This window comes from Schistocerca americana, chromosome 5 (genome assembly GCF_021461395.2).
Source record: "Schistocerca americana isolate TAMUIC-IGC-003095 chromosome 5, iqSchAmer2.1, whole genome shotgun sequence".
NCBI classification, from domain to species: domain Eukaryota; kingdom Metazoa; phylum Arthropoda; class Insecta; order Orthoptera; family Acrididae; genus Schistocerca; species Schistocerca americana.
In genome coordinates, this window is record NC_060123.1 from 471,838,823 (window position 1) to 471,852,572 (window position 13,750).

Genomic DNA, 13,750 nt, shown 5'->3' on the forward strand with positions numbered 1-13,750 from the left:
AGCCTTTAGTACAGATCAATATACTGCTCTTAGAAGCAATGAAAATACCTTTTCATATTTGCACCAGTTCCCAGTGGAAAAATTTATTTCGAGGAGAAACTTGACTCTGGAACCCTCAATTGTTCAGAAATTAACTGAGCTTATCTCTTGAAACATAAATCCTGCTCCTGAATGTTGATAGCTATTTAACCAGGAACAGTTGTTCCCTACCAATTTCACTGGTGAAGCAAGCGCTTTGAAGTTTCTTTTTCTCAGCTACTCAGTGTGTTTAACATTTGTATACGCCCTAAAAGTGAAAATTTGGCCAAGTGGGATTAGGATTCAAGTACTGAGGGTTCCATAGAAACTTAATTATGTATATAGACAGTTCATCAATACTGGGAATCTAAAATATCGACTATTTTCGGTTGTTATCGATATCGACCACGTAATGTATCGTTCTCCAAGAATTACAAAGCTTTCCAAAATGTTTTAATTTTAAGTTTTAAGTTGGATAACAAATGACAAAAAATAATTTGTTCGTATGATGTAATTACAGATTGAAAATTTTGGTATTTTTGCTCTTATTTGTACCATGACACATTGGTTCTTGTCAAATTTCATCATTCTAGAGCAACGAGAAGTATCCTATAAGTTTTGATGAGTGAGTCTGCGAGTGTCAAAACTTAGTACGTAACATAAATAGCCATATCTTTTGGTCGCATTTACCTACAAGTTTAAATTTTTTTGCGCCACTAAGAGACCATAGACCTTAGTATGTGACACAAGTTTTAATTTGATATATCTACCTGTTTCTGAGGAAAAGGGTTCTTAATTGTGGAACAGAGAGACAGACAACAAAGTGATCCTATACGATGGCTTTGCTTTTACTGATTGAGGTATGGAACCCTAAAAATCTGGTATTAAAACGATTTTCAGGATGACTGTACAGAATTTACATTTAATGCAGTGGCCATATGCAACTGAAATATTCTATGACAGGTATTATGAAATAACTTGTATATATTATATGAAATAAATTGTCAATCAAATGAAGATAATATTTTCGTTTGTCATAAACTCCCAATGCGGAATGTTTATACTTGCTCCTCCAAAACAGCATTAACGAGTACTACAGAGGCAATGGTCATCACGCAAGATTTCCAATTTGTCAAGCCACATGTACTGAACATCACATGAAAAGATGAGTGGGAGGAAGCGGTGATAGAGAGACTGGCAGCTTAACATGTACAGCAGGCTCGCAAGGGAGATTGTGGTTTATGGAGTCGATATGTGACTAACAATACCTAATAACAAAGATAAGAATGCACTTCCAACACTTAAATTTCATCAGTCATTTCTGAAGAATGGCATTGGACAAGCTTTAACTTGTTAGTACTACTTAACAACAGATATATTTTTCATGTGTGTGTATGGCGATGAGCAACTAACTTTGTGCAAGAGATTAACCTGGTGACTGAATCACCAATTTCAAACTAATATCGCTACTACTCCTGCATCACAAAATACAAGGACCTAAAAAGAATCATGGCCTTTTAAAAAAATGATAATTTATGTACATAATTGCTCTTACATATTAATGATATAAATATGTTGCAAAGTTCATAAGTCTCTGTATTACTTGGTGCAAACAAAAACATATTTTTGTTGGGCATACCGATTTTTATAAAACACTTTGATTTGCTATTATGATGAAATCTGTGTTGCACTGTTATTTACCAAACGTAATGATATGTTAAATGTAGCATTATAAAATTTCGTTTACAAGATGTTGTTTTAATTTTAATCACACAATTTAAGCTAAAACGATATGTCTGGTACTGTCACAATAGATAATAAATAAGTACATGGAAAATAACCAGATATCACTGAAACTGACAATGGGCTTACAGCAACATCCTCTGTTGTTTTATTTCAAACTTATCCAGACACATTTGTCTCATTTGTTTAACCTATTTTAAGCATTACCATCATTTAATTTTACCTAGTGTGATATTTTCTGCCCAGTGATTTGACTGTGAGAAATGCTGAACATAAATAAAGCTGCTGTGTAAAATAGATGTCAAGTTTTCAGTTTACTGAGCCTTTTAAAATAAAAAAAGGTCTCAAGGTCTTGTACCTGAACTGGGCACATGAGCATAAATTGGCAGTATGGCATGTGGATGCAGTCTTGATGAGCTGCCAAGAGAATAATTTGTACACTGGTGGCAGACTTATTGTTAGCATGAAGAATTCTTCTTAGAATTGGCGATGGTGGACAGTAGTAGATAAGGGTCTAGGCTCTAATTTATACCACTGGTTTGTTCATTCTTGCCTGAACCGCTTTACTGTTACATAAGGAGATGGTGATTTTGAAGCTCAAGTGAAAGGTCTCATTTGTGGGAAGAGGCACCCATTGAGGATGAACTTTATTGCACTCATTTAGGCTTATAGTCTTTTACTGACTTTGATTTTAGATTACTAGTGAATATTATGGCCTGTAATAGATGTCTTCATGACACTGATGTTATAAAATGACAAAGCCATTTTAGATTAATAATGTGACATCAGGGGAACAAGGACAAAAACAATCTGTTTGTTGCAGGTACTCATTTTCGAACCATATTCTGAAAAGGTGTTAATAATTAATGAATCCAAGTGTGGAAGTCATAAATTGCACATTATTGGAAGTGCCCTATGGAACACACATTTATTAAGCAATATTTGGGAATCGCATGCAATTCACGGTAAATAAACATTGAATGAATCTGAGGTAAGTACATATTTTTATATATCAACTGTTTTCAAATTTATTGTTGGAGTATTCGAGCTTCTGACTATAAATTACAGTTAACTGGGTTGATGAAATATAAACAAATATGACTATTCTCCGTTTCTGATTTCTCTTTATCTTGTTTAACATTTTAATATTTTATGATTGTATGTATCTAAAAGATGAATTTTGTTTGATCGCTGCACAGTATTCGTCAGTAGCAAAATGAGTGCTGCTTATATCCGTCAGTAGGTTCAAAATGGTTCAAATGGTTCTGAGCCCTATGGGACTTAACATCTGTGGTCATCAGTCCCCTAGAACTACTTAAACCTAACTAACCTAAGGTCATCACACACATCCATGCCCGAGGCAGGATTCGAACCTGCGACCGTACCGGTCACGCGGTTCCAGACTGAAGCGCCTAGAACCGCACGGCCACAAAGGCCGGCTCCGTCAGTAGGAAAATGACCATTACTGTGCTGATGTTCACAGTTTTGGTACTGGTAATAAGGACTTGTGAAAATTTATTTTATTTTAACTAGTTTGTCTGTCTTGTCAGAAGTGAATTTAGGAATTCCTACATACAAAATATTGGCGCCAAAATTATGTGCATGTTGATACATAGTTCTAGAATGTATGTCTGCACGTTTGCACTCTGAAGTGCAATTTCTTTGGACCAAGAGCGTTATATAAATAAAGCGCGCTCGTGTTACCGGGGATTTGGGAGAAAAGGAAGGAAGGAATCTTGTTTTTTGGGTGGAGAAACATGGTCTCTAAACCACCGTATAAAATAGGTGAGTGCCTACAACTGGTAAGAAACTGTAACAGGTCTTGTCAACGCACATATTTACTAGACGTCTTAGAAACAAACACGTGCTGTTGCCGGCGAGTGACATGTTTTCAGCGATACTTTCTCGTCGTTGAAAGTATTTTTGTTACGTGAAGAATTGTGGGAATTTTTACCAATATTTCCCGTAATTTTTCCTAAAGCAGTGCATATTTAGAAGACTCTTCTGTTGTAAATTTAGCTGACATCAGCCTGGCCGAATGGGGCCGTAAGGAAATTACGCTTGCTGAAAATGAAATGCCAGGACTGATGGCTATCCGGGCGAAATACGGAGCAGAAAAACCTCTGCAGGGCGCTCGGATAAGCGGGTGCCTTCACATGACTATACAAACTGCTGTGCTGATCGAGACACTTTTAGAATTAGGAGCTGAGGTAGGTAAACATAATTACACTCTTTAACTAATTTCTTGGTTAGTACTAAGTGACACGATGCGTGGACTTACTCGCTGACAATACCAGCGTATAAGGTACTTTTAATATATATATATCCTAAGAAGTGGTATGTTGCAAGTGCATCTACTTCAAGGTATAATAAATGGGCTATACACAATTTGTCATCTGTTTATTATGGCAGTATGTTTGTGAATAGTCTTCTCAGTCCAGCAAAAATATTGAGTTACAAAGAGCTGTTCGTTTTCAAATACAGGAGTAGACTTCATTCTCTTACGTTGCGGTCACAGGTTCGAATCCTGCCTCGGGCATGGGTGTTCGTGATATGGCCTTTGGTTAGTTAGGTTCAAGTAGGCTAGTTCTAAGTTCTAGGGGACTGGTGACCACAGCAGTTAAGTCCCATAGTGCTCAGAGCCATTTGCATTCTCTTATAGAATCCTAGCATATGCAGTTTTTTTTAATATCTGATCTTCCCCGGGGCAACCAGTTACGTGGCAGGTTTTTAAGTATTGTTGGTCTTGAGCAGAGGGGTGCTATTAGAGAGAAATGTTGCCAGACCAGCATCTGTTTGTTGCTTACACAGTAGGAGCACACTAATGAATTAATTTTTAAAAAAAAATTTAAGCAATTTAAGCACAGTCCTGTGTTTTTCATTTAATATATATGTTGAGTTACTCCTTGAACATATTCAGCTTCCATTTATTTGTTCATACAAAGCTGAAAAATTTATAATTGTGTGATTGTACAGCACAGAATTTGTGCAGTTTCCCAAGTTCACACAGAGACTGTGCACTTTCTTGAATGGCATTCTCTTCAGTAAGTATTAAATATAGTCCAAACCACAACTGACGGCATTTCGTGCAGCTAAAGACATGAATGAAGATTGTGTTGTTGCCGATTCCGAGCAATGGTTGCGGTAAGTGCAAGTGCTGTGAACTTGATGAAAGCATGTGTACTGCAAATTGTCTCTCTATTGCTTTCCCAGAATTTGTAGCTTATCACCACAATCAGCTGTGACAATATGCAATAAATGGTATAAAGATTGAGTAAATAGTTCACTGTGATCACGTTTAATGCTCGCATTGGTTAAGTCATCCAGAGCCAAGAACTCTACTGAACACTTGTTGTCAGAAGGCGTGACACACACACACACACACACACACACACACACACACACACACACACACACACACACACACACCAAAAAAAGGTTTGCATTACCTCGGTTCTGAGAGTTCCAGAACCTGTACAGAAAATTGGAATAGAGATCAACATAATCATTTCTGCCCTTTTTATTGCTCATGAAAACAACACATTGCATGTTGTACCAAAATACAGCGAGACTTTAAGAGGTGGTGGTCCAGATTGCTGTACACACCAGTACCCAGCAGCACGTCCTCTTGCATTGATGCATGCCTGTATTCGTCGTGACAAACTGTCCGCAAGTTCATCAAGGCACTGTTGGTCCAGATTGTCCTACTTCTCAGTGGCGATTTGGTGTTGATCCCTCAGAGTGGTTGGTGGGTCATGTCAACCATAAACAGCCCTTTTCACTCTATCCCATGCGTATTTGATAGGGTTCATGTCTGGAGAACATGCTGGCCACTCCAGTTGAGTGATGTCATTATCCTGAAGGGAGTCATTCACTAGCTGTGCATGATGGGGGGGGGGGGCGTGAATTGTCGTCCATGAAGACGAATGCCTCGCCAATATGCTGCTGATGATTGCACTATCGGTCAGAAGATGGCATTCACATATTATACAGCCATTACTGCACCTTCCGTGACCACCAGCGGTGTACATCGGTCCCACACAATACCACCCCAAAACAGCAGGGAACCTCCCAGCTTGCTGCACTTGCTGGACAGTGTATCTAAGGAATTCAGCCTGACTGGGTTGCCTCCAAACACGTCTCTGACGATTGTCTGGTTGAAGGCGTGAAGGCATATGCAACACTCTTCAGTGAAGAGAACATGATGCCAATCCTGTGCGGTCCATTCAGCATTTTGTTGGGCCCATCTGTGCCGCACTGCATGGTGTCATGGTTGCGAAGATGGACCTTGCCATGGGTGTTGGGAGTAAAGTTGCGGATCATGCAGTATATTTGCACACAGTTTGTCATAACACGTCGTTCTGTGGCTGCACGAAAAGCATTATTCAACACAGTGGCATTGCTGTCATGGTTCCTCAAAGACATAATCTGTAGGTAGTAGTCATCCACTGTAGTAGTAGCAGCCCTTGGGCGGCCTGAGCAAGGCATGTCATCAACAGTTTCTGTATCTCCTCCTTGTCCCAACAACAACGCGTAGGTTCACTGGGAGATGCCTGGACACTTTCCTTGTTGACAGTGCTTCTTGGCACAAAGTAACAATGCGGACGTGATCAATCTGCGGTGTTAACTGTCTAGGCATGGTTGAGCTACAGACAAGACGAGCTGTGTACCTCCTTGGTGGTGGAATGACTTCTGATCGGCTATCGAACCACGTCCATATATGCGCTGCTCTTGCGTGGTTGTTTACATCTTTGGGCGGGTTTAGTGACATCTCTGAACAGTCAAAGGGACTGTGTCTGTGATACAATATCCAAAGTCAAGGTCTGTCTTCAGGAGTTCTGGGAACTGGGGTGATGCAAAACTTTTTTTTTGTGTGTGTAGATGTGCAGAACAAGCCTAATCTCAATTGCCATTATGCATGACTGCAATTATAGATATGAGGCCTATCTTGCCGTCTGTCATGACAATTGCGATTTATCATTAAGATTCAGAGTACCATTTACAGAAATTTCTAGTGTTTAACTTTTTTCATAGGTCCAGTGGTCAAGCTGCAACATATTTAGCACCCAAGATCATGCTGCAGCCGCCATCGCTAAGAGAGGCATCCCAGTGTACGCTTGGAAGGGAGAAACAGATGAAGAATATATATGGTGCATTGAACAGACACTTGTTTTTAAAGATAATAAGGTATTCAGTTTTGATTGATACATTTGTGAGACAGATAATTGGTAATGATATACTACAGTTTCAAACAATTTTCATTACGACTATTTGGCTCAGAAAGGGGAGGATAGATGGTAGTATAAGCATCCTATCACTGAACTTTGTCCCAGTGTCCTGATAAAAAAAAAAAGGATCACCACTTCACACACACACACACACACACACACACACACACACACACACACACACACGGAGGGGGGGGGGGGGGAGAGAGAGAGAGAGAGAGAGAGAGAGAGAGAGAGAGAGAGAGAGAGAGAGAGAGAGAGAGAGAGAGAGAGGAGTCAAAGTGGTGTTGACTGGAAAGGCTTGTTCCAGGTATATTATTAAATTATTGATCATGAAGATGGATATGTATAGGAAACCTTGTTATATTTGTGTATGTTCCAAGAGACAATACACATTATCATTACACTGCACTGTAACTTCTGTCTGTATCAGTATGGATGATGGATATGCGTTCATTTGTTTGTCGCAGTAACACCCCCCCTCCCCTCGGGGAGCTTGTGGCTCTATCATGAGTTCTTGCAGGGCGCAGGTGCACACAGAGCCCCAACTGTTGTGGCCTTTTTTTTGTTCCCGAGCTGCATTCCATTCCTTGGGCCCATTACTCCCTGCCCTCGCTCCTTCCCCTCTCTCGGAACCCTGCCTTACATAGGCCCACCTAGCCTCCTGATTCGTGCTACTGTATGGTTTTGTTTCTCTTGTTCTTTTTTGGTGTTTGGGTCCCCCATTGGGGTTTGACGTCCCCTTCTAAATTTTGTCACTGTAATGTGAGCCATCTGAGGAAGAACACCTTACTTTGCATCTTCAGCTTGTGGCTGTACTGCCTCTTTCATTTTTCTTGAACGCCATTGTCTTTTATGCCACATAGCCAGCATGGTACTCAGCCTGTGTGGTAGGGTCATTATTTACCCTTTTGTTTGATGCTTGTTATTCTGCAGCATCAGAACTCCCAGCAATGGCTACCATGCCAGACGGCACTTGCTTTGGTTCGGTTACGTGCACAGGGAGAGCCCCTGATTAGAGTGGGTGGTATGAGGATGGTGGCTTTGCGCATGAAACACGTTAAGCTCCAAAAAAGTGGCCATTCTTCTACTACAACCATTTCTTTATTTTGGAATGGATTTTTTAATGCGGTTTTGTTATGACCTTGCAGCCTACCCTTCCCTGGCTGCACACTGGGAGAAGGGTCGGGTTTGTTGGCTTGAGGTGAGAGCCTTTCTCTGCTAGCTGATTCACCCCAGTATTGACAGGGACACTTTCACCGCCACCAAGCCGTTATTTTTGTGTGGAAACTATCAGACTAGTTTGGTGAAGTGGGCCTCTGAATAAGATATAGCCCTTACTTCCTCGACCTATGAAAGAGTAGTAGTAGTAGTAGTAGTAGTAGTACCAGTACCAGTACCAGGACAAGGCCCCTCCGGAGCCCCCAGAGGTGCCAACTCCCCATGACAACTAGTCTGACCTCTTGTTTATGAATGCCACCCCGTCCTTATTGGGAACGTATAATGACCCATTGGCGTAACCACCTTCAGACCATTTACCTCCCATTTGGATACCAATGCTGTACTTATTCAGTGGCATTGAAATGGGTATTAGTCACCTTCCAATCCAGAGGTTGTCATTCTTCAGGACTCTCATGCTGGTGCTCACTCAGGTTCCATGCTTTGTCGGAACCGGGTTTCTGGTGGCATTTGCATGTTGGTCTGTACAGACGTTGTTAACACGTGGACCCTCTTCGTACCGCATTAGAAGTGGTTGCTGTCCAGGTCCACATGGACTCCGCAGTCATGATTTTCAATCTCTCCCTTACCTCCTTCTCTTGTGGGATTTTAATGGCCATCACCCCTTGTAGGTCACTACTTTTTTGTCTAGCCGAGGTCTCCTCGTAGACAGGTTTCTTGTGGACCACGATCTGTGCCACCTTAATGATGGTTCCCATACCCATTTTAGTCTGCTTATGGCAATTTCTCTGCCATTGATCTTTCACTGACTTTCCCTCCCTTCTCTCTTCATTATGCTGGTCACCATGTGATAGCCTATGCAATAGCAACCAATTCCCATTGATTCCCTCATTCCCTTCCCACCTCCCAAAACCCAGTGTACTCTGCTGGGCTTTCCATTGCACTGATTGACCTCTGTATAGCTCCCAGGTTGTTTACCTCTTCTTTGTCAGGTTGTATTGACAAGCTCATCCATGATATGTCCAATAATCTTATTCTCACAACTGCCATTTTTGGCGTTACACTATGCACACTCCAAGGCTGCCAAGTGGTCTTTGTATGGATCCATCAGTTCTTGTGGAACATCTTGCAGCCCATTTTGTGACAGCATTGGTGTCAGCCTCCTATCCCATTGCCATCCTCCTCTGGAAACTGGGGGCTGAAGTTTTCAACTTAGGTTTTACTTCTTGTTAGGCAGAATTGTATAATGAACCTGAATGCGAACATTTTCTGACCCTCTACTCTTCCCAAAATTAAGCCCCTGGCCCCAATTCCGTCCCTAACCAATTGCTTCAACACCTCAGTCCTGCACAGTAACCATATCTCCTTGGGTGTTCAACCATATTTGGCTCTAGATGTTTTCCACTCTCATTAGAGGGACAGTATTGTGGTTCCTGCCTGGTAAGGATCCATCATCCCTCAATCGTTACCGGCTGATTAGTCTGACTAGTGTTCCCTGCAAGTTATTTGAATGGATGGTGACTCATCAGCTCTGTTGTGCCCTCGAATCTTGGGAGTTTAGTTTCCTGTCAAATATGGCTTTCAGGAGGGACAGTCTACAGTCAATGATCTGCTTCAGTAGGTCTTTCCTCAGTGCCACCGCCTTGTAGCAGTTTTCTTCAATCTTCATAAGGCTCCACAGCTTGGCGCCATCACATCTTTCTTACACTCCTTGTAGCTGGAAACATGCCTGACCTTATCGATGGTGTCAGTATAGAGACGGGGATTAATGACTGTGTTGTTGTTATAGCGACTGTTGTTATGAAAATTAATAAATTGGTCAAGAAGGTGAGGAGAGTTTCTGCTAGAAAGAATAGAAAAGCAAATGTTAGCATCTCGCTTAGACAATGAATTGCAATAATTTAGTTTCATTAAGATGGACACAGAGGAATTATGGGCCAAGTTCAAGCAGAATGTGAATCTTGCTCTGGACAAGTATGCACCTAGTAAGTGGTTAAGGTCAGAAAAGAACCACCCTGGTTTACCAACGAAATTCAGAAAATTCTGAACTGTTGTTTCAAGAGAGAATATGCAGATGGCAACAGGCAAAAGTTAGAAGAGATTCGTGCATCTGTGAAAAGATCTATGCACAAAGCATACAACTACTGCCACTGTCATACCTTAGAAAAAGATCTGGCTGAGAACCCGAGAAAATTCTGGTACTATGTAAAAGTGCTAAGTGGGTCAAAGGCTTCCATTCAATAAATCATTGAACAGTCTGGTGTGGCAGTTGAAGATAGCAAAACGAAAGCGAAAGTTTTAAACACTGCATTTCAGAAATAGTTCGTGCAGCACAACAGTACGAAGACCATTGTTTGACTGTCACAGAGTGTCCCATATGGATGACGTAGTAATGGTAATAAGCATCCCTGGCATAGAGAAACAACTGAAAGAGTTGGAAATAAAAAAAATCGTCAGGTCCAGATGGGATCCCAGTTTGGTTTCGCAAAGAATACTCTACAGCATTGGCCCCTTAGTTTGCATTCATTGCTAATCGCTCACCAAGCACAAAGTCCCCAGGGTCGATAAAAGTGCAGGTGACTCCCATATATGAGGGGTAAAAGAATAGACCAGTATCTTCAACAGCACTTTGCTACAGAATCCTTGAACATATTCTCAGTTTCAATATATTTCATAGAGGCCAGAAAGCTTATGTCCACAAATCAGCATAGTTTCAGGAAGCATTGCTTGTTTGGAACTCAGCTTGCCCTTTCTTCACACAATTTAGTGTGAACTATGGATGAAAGGCAACAGGCAGATTAATTTCCATATTTCTAGATTTATGAAAAGAACTTTACATGGCATCCCACTGTAGACAGTTAACAAGGTTGCAAGCATGTGGAATAGGTTCCCAGATATGTGAGTGGCTTGAAGACTTCTTAGTTGATAGAACCCAGTATGTTGTCCTTGATGGTGAGTGCTCATCAGAGACAAAGGTAGTGCCAGGAATGCCCCGGGGAAGTGTGATGGGACATATATTATTTTCTATATACCTCAGTGATGTGGCAGACAGAAAGGGTGGCAGTCTGCAGTTGTTTGCTGCTGATCCTGTCCTGAACGGGAAGGTGCCAAAGATGAGTGCCTGTAGAAGAATACAAGAGGACTCGGATAAAATATCTAGTTAGTGTGATGAATAGCAGCTAGCTCTAAAAGCAAGGAAAACGTAAGTTAATGAAGATGAGCAGGAAAAAAGGAACCTGTAATGTTCAGATACAGCATTTGAAGTGTCCTGTGTGACAAGGTCACACCATTTAGATATCAGAGTGTAACGTTGCAAAGCATTATGAAATTGAATGGGCATATGACGATAATGGTAGAAAAGGTTCATTGGGAGAATTTTAGGAAAGTGTGGTTCATCTTTAAAGGAGATAGCTTATAAAACACTAGTGCGACCTATTTTTGAGTACTGCTCAATTGTTTGGGATCAGCACCAGACTGGATTAAAGGAAGACATCAAAGCAATTCAGACGGGCTACTAGATTTGTTACTGATAGGTTTGAAAAATATGCAAATGTTACTGAGGTGCTTCTAGAACATGTATGGGTATCCTTGGAGAGGGGGGGGGGGGTGGTGGTGGTGGTGGTGGTGGTGGTGATCTTTGTGAGGAACACTGTTGAGAAAATTTGGAGAACTGGAATTTGAAGCTGATTGCAGAACAGTCATACTGCCACTAACATGCATTTCGCGTAAGAACCATGAAGATAAGATACGAGAAATTAGGGCTCATACAGAGGTATATAGACAGTCATTTTTCCTGTGCTCTAAGAGTGGAACACAAAAGGAGACAGCTAGTAGTGCTACAGGGTACCCTCGGCCACGCACTTAATGGTGGCTTATGGAGCAAGTGCATAGATGTGTATGTATGTAAGGTCCTCCTTGGCACTCCATGTGGTGTTGGTAGCTTCATGCAGCATATATACGTCGAATGATAAAATACAAAACAAATATTTGAACTACTACAGGATATCACATACATAAAAATGACATTTTTCTGTAGTCTTTAACTAGCATAAACAAATTAAAATTGTAGATATGCTTGCTTATTTATAGACAAGGTGGCATGCCATATAACTAAGTGTACCTCTGTTTTTTAAGTAATCTAATTAAAATGTGAAAGTGTACAATAAGTCATTCTTTTTACTTGTACTGGATACTATATTAATCATTTCTTTTGTTTCCTTCTCATTCCTAAACCTAGTTAAAACATTTGTATCATTTTGGGTTTGCTTTTGTAAGGTACTTGTTTGTAAGTTATAACAGGCAAATATATACATGTTTTCGTATTATTATTACCCTTAATTCATCATATGGACTTCAAGAGCATCAGCTCTCTTACTGTCCTAATATTTCTCTATAATAACATATCTGTAACTTTCCTTTGTGATTGAAATTTAAAGTATACCATGTGCAATTATGGTTCTACTTAAAAGGACCTGTCACATCAGACCTATCACGATCTTCCACTTACTGCAATGAAAGGGTATACTGACCTTCCTGTGACCATACCATAGGGTATTTAAGTGGAATTTCATTTACATAGAATACTTATTTCATACTTGATATCTACAAAAAATGTAAAGTTCCTTTTGGTGCAAAAACATAAATACCTTGGCTATAAGCTATGTGGATATTTGAACAAGACTACATAGTGGACTTACTGATGTCACTCGTGCAGCCCACGGTTTAAAATCACTTAGTATGGCAGAAATGAGAAAAAGCTTGACTTCTTATGCTACAGTTAAGCTAGCCATTTTTAAAAAATTACACACACATTTATCATTCAGAAAATTCAAACACTACAAATTATCTTTGTGTAAAATCTATAGCAGATTGTGTTACTGCCTCGTAAAAAATAGTACAATCTCATACCAGTTGTCGCCATTTAATAAAGTGGGCCTACAAAATCCAGCCATAAAAAGTGAATTTATTGCAACTGTAACCTTGATAACTAGTAACTGGACTCGCAGTAAATTAGAGCATAGTTTTCATTGTGGAAGGCCCCAGAGGATGTTCTCTGTCCTGCAGTATTGCCCATATTGGAATTACCTTTTCTGGTAGACTTTGCAAATAGAAAAAAAATTGTAACGAGAAAAATTGGTACTTCCTTATAGCAATCATACATTCAAAATTGCATCCCGTTTCTAGACTTTGCAATTAGAGCTGTTTATGTTTCCTGAACCTGCCCTTGCCCTCCTCCTCTCCCCATTTTGCCACTGAACTGCTGAGGTACTCATCCCACCTCTCCAGTGCTTGATCTCTCTCTCTCTCTCTCTCTCTCTCTCTCTCTCTCTCTCTCTCTCTCTCCCTCTCCCCTCTCTCCCCTCTCTCTAGCTGCTGTTTTCAATCAGTCTTAAAGGTGTTTATTTCCACCTTTAATAACTTATGCCTGGGGGTTATGATAGCTACAAGAGTTAACATGCTATGTAGGTCCCCTCCTCCTCCTCCTCCTCCTCCTCCTCCTCCTCCTCCAATATGAATGAATGATGTACTGATGGTAATATTCAGCAAAGTGCCTGCCTTGAGCGGTCAAAAAACTTTTTTTT

General features: G+C 40.6%; 1 protein-coding gene across 1 annotated transcript in view; it reads left to right on the forward strand.

Annotated features, from left to right (window-relative positions):
- The first annotated feature begins 3,399 nt into the window (after positions 1 to 3,399).
- LOC124616743 (adenosylhomocysteinase) overlaps positions 3,400 to 13,750 on the forward strand; it is a 37,037-nt gene continuing 26,686 nt past the window's right edge. The window contains exons 1-3 of the mRNA XM_047145112.1: positions 3,400 to 3,546; positions 3,781 to 3,971; positions 6,796 to 6,948. Coding sequence (XP_047001068.1) covers positions 3,519 to 3,546; positions 3,781 to 3,971; positions 6,796 to 6,948 — 372 coding nt within the window. The 5' untranslated portion in view covers positions 3,400 to 3,518. The remainder of the gene's footprint in view (positions 3,547 to 3,780; positions 3,972 to 6,795; positions 6,949 to 13,750) is intronic.